The sequence below is a fragment of the Hyposmocoma kahamanoa genome, unplaced genomic scaffold (genome assembly GCF_003589595.1).
Source record: "Hyposmocoma kahamanoa isolate Upper Pololo Valley unplaced genomic scaffold, ASM358959v1 67, whole genome shotgun sequence".
NCBI lineage: Eukaryota > Metazoa > Arthropoda > Insecta > Lepidoptera > Cosmopterigidae > Hyposmocoma > Hyposmocoma kahamanoa.
Window position 1 is genome coordinate 22,970 of NW_020653855.1, and position 6,512 is coordinate 29,481.

The 6,512-nt window shown below is 33.1% G+C and overlaps 1 protein-coding gene across 1 annotated transcript in view; it reads right to left on the reverse strand.

Moving 5' to 3' along the window:
* Window positions 1–1,738: 1,738 nt before the first annotated feature.
* Window positions 1,739–6,512, reverse strand: part of LOC113232244 — a 15,571-nt gene continuing 10,797 nt past the window's right edge. The window contains exon 8 of the mRNA XM_026466907.1: window positions 1,739–2,108. Within this exon, the coding sequence (XP_026322692.1) occupies window positions 2,095–2,108 (14 nt within the window). The 3' untranslated portion in view covers window positions 1,739–2,094. The remainder of the gene's footprint in view (window positions 2,109–6,512) is intronic.

Sequence of the window (6,512 nt, forward strand, 5' to 3'; positions counted from 1 at the left end):
ATAATCCAATACATTTGGCATTGGCCTGTGCCACTAAGCTCGGCGTTCCACTGAGGAATCGCGATGTGGTAAACAAATAATTTATTGCATCGTAATTTTAATGTATTTAAAGCAGAATGACGAAAGCTGCCCCAATAACGACGAAGAGCAGTTGATGGACTTTGTTAGTATAATTTTGCGTTTTAGTTTATGCCAAGTTATCAATATATTTTTATATATTTTTAGAAGTCGGGAATAAAAAAAATGTAAAACATTCTATTTTAGCATAGATGCAAGAACACAACGCAATTGATTCAGTTCGACCATCGATTAGGTAAAAATTTTGTACGTTCGTTTCATTTTAAGCATGATTGAATGTTTACCCACCTGAAGTATTGGTTATTTTATAGTACTCACATAAAACATTAAAGCTATGAAATACCTAATGAAATAATCAGTTAAACAGTAATGACTTATAGCAAAAAATAAAACATAATGTGACAAAAATATTTAGACAATATTTAATGAAAGTTGCAAAGGAACGTTTTGACAAGAGACCTTTTGTCAATGTCAATATCACATTGATATTGAGAACAGTGTGACCATTTGTTTGTGTGACCAGATTTCTGCCATTTGGGAAGATTTAATTTTTATTCATTTTCATTGCTGCAGAACATGATATGTTATATTAAATGTGGCAGAGTTTGGCAGACTTGGGAATATTCGAGAAGTTCTTTATTATTTTTAGGAACAAACTGAAAATTTGTTGTTTTCTGCTACTACGAACAAACATCTGAAGCAAAGTACAGGACAACGTTATAAACTTAACCTATATCAACTTTATAACCCCAGCTTCTACAGGCTGTACTCAATTAGCTTTTTTGACGCTTGGATAATGAATCACAAGTATTGATAGGTCTCCTTAATGCACGTCGTCAAAAACACAAGGTCACAATGTGGGCTCTTTGGGCACACGCCATGAGGAATTTCTGGTAGCAAGTGATCGTCACAATGTTGATACCATGATTGCCATTGACGAGACTTGGTGGAGAGAAGGCGAAGAGAGTCGCGCACCGTCGTCGGTACCAGGCTATAGGTTACGTCATATCCCTCGTACGACCGCAGTGCGTTCGCGTGGTGGTGGGTCGGCTTCTACCCGCTCACGCGATGCGCTCCTCCTACCGCAAAATGGCGGCTATTTGGTTTCGCAAATTAGAAAAGCATTCAGTTTAAAGACAAGTTTTTATAAATAAAAATTATTATTCTGCATTGCTAAATAAATATCCTCCGTACTACCAACAAAAACATCTCAAATAAAATGCAATAATACACCGCAAATCCTGCACTTAAAAAGCACTAATGAAATTTTTGGTGTACTTGGATAAATATGATAATATTCCGTTTGAGTTGTTCTAACGTTTACCATGAAATTACTCCTTAAAGTACAGTTTATAAACATTTATATTCAGGGTAAATTTAAAAAACGCTACTTACGGTATGTTTTCAATAAATAAACACCGAAACCACCAGCCCAAACAATAACACACACGATTGTCGTGACGTATTTTTGAAGTTGTTTATTTTTTTTAAATGACAGACCCAGGCATTAAAAACTTTATGGTTTGCTAGAGTAGTTACCGAAATAGCAATTAATGTTAGTTTTTTTACCTGTTATAACTTCGATATCCGATAAATCGGTATAAAATCATCACCGGCACCTTTAGGTGTGATTGCGTCTACGGCTGCGTGTATCGCGTGAGCGGCTATATACGAAAGGGTTTTACCGTACGCATTACTTTGAATGATTAATACCTATACGAATTATCTTAGCTGAATAGCACATATATTATTTGCTAGGCAATAAAATACTGTCTTGAAAAATATACACAAATATTGTATTCACGAACAATTACGTAATTGTAATTATTATTTTATCAATTATTTCCCAAGGTTCATTTTTAGGAACTTTTGTCAGTAGTGTTAAGTGATTTTGGTTTCAATATCTTTAGTAGGTATATCATTCTTTTTTGGGGCACTGATTGAGAGAAACACGTTAGTTGCAGGCTATGTCTCAGACAGGTGTCATGTAACCACATCCCAACCTTACTTGGTGTGCTAGTGCTGGGATCCTGAAATATAAAAATAAATGTTTTATTTATACAGAGTATCATATATTAGATAGATAGAAAGATAGATAGATAAAATCTTTATTCACCACCATGACAAATACACACAGACACTTGATACAGACTTTAACTTAGACGTAACACAGAAATATATTCTACTAGTATCATCTTAGAAGTCATGGCAATGAAAAGGCGCTGACTTAGAATAAAGGACGCGGCTGCCCGCGACGCTGGTATTCTGCCAGGACCCTATAGGGACAGGGACGCCACTCGTAAAAACCCAAACCAAAACCAATTTAATTCAATTCAAATTCTAACCACTTCAATTCAATCCAATTCAATTTAACTCAATTCAATCTAATTTAATTTCATTCAATTTATTTATATTGGCCGATTAGGTCCTAATTAATAACGTGTGATAGTTTTGAAGGGGCAGAGAACTACAAAATACAAGTGGAGAAATAAAAAGCAAATAATATATTTATGTATAAAAAAGAATGTGAAAGTTTTGTAATAGAGTAGAACGATTAGTGGAAGACAGGAAAAGGTCTCTGCACTCAGAGGTGCAGAACTGGATGCCTACTATGAGAACTTAGAGCAATCCTATGACGTAATATGACCTCACAAATAACAATTCACTTTCCGTGCAGTTTACGTTCCTCATTCGAAACTCGTTCACCTTTTCTTTCCTAGCAAAATCGTACCATGACGTGCCGTTTGCCATGCAAATCTGTAAAAATAAGCAATTCAAAAAAAGTTACTCCGTGACTACGTTTTTTAGATTTTGTTACATTTTTAAGAAATTTTTGTTTAAGTTTTATTATTATATTTTCAGTTTCATAATTATTTGTTATCATTTTAGGCTATACAGCGTGTTGATTGAGCCAGCAACAGATATGCAGAGTTTTGTTTCAACGTAGCATATTCTTCACAACAGAAAAAGCAGAAAGAAACCAGAGACGATAATCTATAATAATCTGCGTAAACTAAACGTTTCACATCATGCCATAAGAACGCACTTGATGGTAATGCAGGATCTGGTGAACCTTGTAGCGGTTTTTTTTGCACTAACTCTTGTTTACATACCAAACCACGTGGCATTTCGTGAGAAACTAGAACGTATGCGCGATGTCAACGGAACGTAGATCTAAAATGCATACTTTCTGCGCATTGGTCTTTGTTCAAATGGTTACCGGTACCTGTGACGTGTAGTGCAAGTCAATGACCTCTGGATCAATTTTTTTAGTGTACTGAACCCATTTGGGTTCAGTTTCGGATATAGGATATACCTCTGTAAATATGGCGGAATGCAAATCAATACATTGTATAGCCAATTGTCAATTTTTTTTATAATAACACTCACACTCAACATAGCCCCGCACTAGGGAAACCCTGTGTCGCGGGTGCCATGGACACACACATAGACAACCACAAATTACATCCAAACTCACGAGAGAAATAAATGTAAGCCATACAAATATTTATAAATTTTTCCGGAAAAATTTTCACCATTTGAAATTATTCGGAAAATTATTCAGCCAGTACCCACAAACCTTTCACCTTCTTCGTCTTTTCGGAAAAAGTCCATGTGCTTTTTGAAATTTTGACCGGGGTCCTTGAGTAGAAAAAGATTAACAAATCCTGTTCTATATCATTCGCACGGGACGACATACAAATTCGATGTAGAATAAATGTCAAAAAACAAAAACATATGTTTTTTAGGGTTTTCATCTCTCTTACCAAGTTACCACAATTTAAATATTATCCTACGAAATTCAACTAGATTATGGAATGGATAATACCAAATCTTGAAACCATGTTTATAATGAATATTATTCAACAGAAGTTTCAAATCACCTAAAATTCGCATAAAATGACTAGTAGTTAATTATTTGTAAAACTGTGTCATCCCTAGTGATTTTTTGATTAGAAGGGAGAAATTGCAAACATTCGAGTTCTGGTGGTAATTCAAGTTCAGAATCGGAAATAGATGCTGGATGATATAATACGTAGTAAATTAAATACCAAATAAAATAACGCACACACACACTCAACATAGCCCCGCACTAGGGAAACCCTGTGTCGCGGGTGCCATGGACACACACATAGACAACCACAAATTACACCCAAACTCACGAGAGAAATAAATGTAAGCCATACAAATATTTCTCCCGGCCCGGGAATCGAACCTGGGACCTATGCGTGGCAGTCCGGCATGGTAACCGTTCGGCCACAGAGGCAGTTAAAAATAAATACTATTGAACGTGTTTTTAAAAATTTCAGTTCGAGTTTCCAATCTTTAAAGTACCTATTGTTGATAAATTATTAGCATGAATGTTAATGCAATATTTAAAAGGAATTTTTAACATTTAATAATTTTAGTGACTTAGTGAAAATCACTAACTTTTAAATAGTTCCAAATTTGACTTTAATGCAATCAATGAAAATGTACGAATACAAGATACGTACCAATTATGTTATCAAATTACAAACTCACCTTATTAATTTCAATGATAATGACTAGACATGACATGTAATTTTGTCGTACGACAAATTGTAAATTATGATTGAAAAGTTGTTGATATTACAAAACAATATAATAAGTCTAATCAATAATAAAATTAATAAAAAAATATAATTATTCTCATTTTGAACACAATCGGTTAATATCGTTTGAACGCTCCCAGGATAGTACATCTGTCTATTTCTTTCATATGATTTAGTATGTAGTTCCATCTCGCTCTTGTTAGATGTCAGCTAGCCAGCCAGAGACAATAATTAACGTTTAAAAAGTAAAATTCATCGTTCCCGTTCAACTTTGCGTAGGTCATGATACAATTTAAGCAATTCAGTTTTACCACGTCAAGTGAATTGCATAGAACTTGGCTGGCTGTTTATAAGCTTATTGTAGGCCGCCTGGGGCCTATGAGCTCTTAGAGCAATCCTATTTAAGCCTGTAAGTTGGATTGCCTGTCAAATTCGTATGATCACAACGAAGTGACACGCCTACAAACATCGCCACAGTGACATGGCGATCGTTGTACATACAAGATCTCTCGTAAAATGAAAATGCCAAGTTGTAGCGATACACCTTGTCAAAATTGGAATGAAAACAAAAATTTTAAAAACCAGTGAGATAACATTCCACCGCCTATTTGCATTTTTAGTTACTATTTCTATTATGATGAAATTTCTAGACTCAAATATAGTGATGTTCATTTACGATGACTGATGTTTATCGATAATAAATTTTTACTGAAATGTTTGAATTTCTTACTATGATTTTTGTAATTAAAGTCCCTAAATATGGAAGCGAAAAGCATTCACGTTAATTTGATTTCTTTTATTTTACTATTATTAATATTACTAAATATTTTATTTCGAGTAACTTTAACACAACTCATATTTCAATTTAAAGACAAAATTTATAGAGCTTGAGAGAGCACAACGAGCTTTGATTAAAGTCATGTATTTTAAAAAAATGGACTATTCAACAGAAAATATTTATATCTTAAGTAATATACTATCCGTCAGAAAACTATATATATTGCAGATTGTTCTTAAAATGCATAAGACATTACCATATGACAGTAAAATAGAAAATAAAAGAAGGAGGGATTATGTAGTACAGGTTCCTACAACTAAGACAACGTTTGCCGCTATGCAGTTCAATAGACGCTCATCATATCTATATAATAAAATTAACAAAGAATTAAATATATTTAATAAAAACTATTATGAATGCAAAAACCGATTATATAAGTGGTTGAAATTACTTAATTACGAGGAAACAGAGAATCTTCTGAGATCCATACAATAGTTATTTTCTAAAATACATCTATATACATTAACACACATACATGTCCTATACACATACATACATACACATTTGATCACTTTTACTTTTAACTATATATTCACACATTAAACATTAATTACACCCATACAACTCAAAATATCTATACTAATTAAATTGGCACTGTATCCCTTTACACATAATAAATATTAAACTACATAAATATTAAATTTTTGTTTACTTTAGCTTAGCTTAGTTAAAAATCAATAGTCAAATTAATTTGAGTTTTTGTAATATTTAAATATTTTACGTACATTTTAGATTAATTTATACATTAGAAAGCTATGGTTATAGAAGAGCGTCTCCTATCACAGGCATTGCTTTGCTTAAAAGGAGACTCCTGATACTGTGATTGTAAAATGTAAACTTTTAATGAAATAAATTATTATTATTATTATATATTATTATTATTTCGGACAACCTTTTCAATTTCATGTCAATTTGTATGTTGCTGTTGCGTGAAGAAAAATGTATGTGTATTATTGTTTTAGATAATTTAGATATAGTTATATTTCTTGGGCGTGGTTGCCAAGTGGTTATCTTCGAGGAGT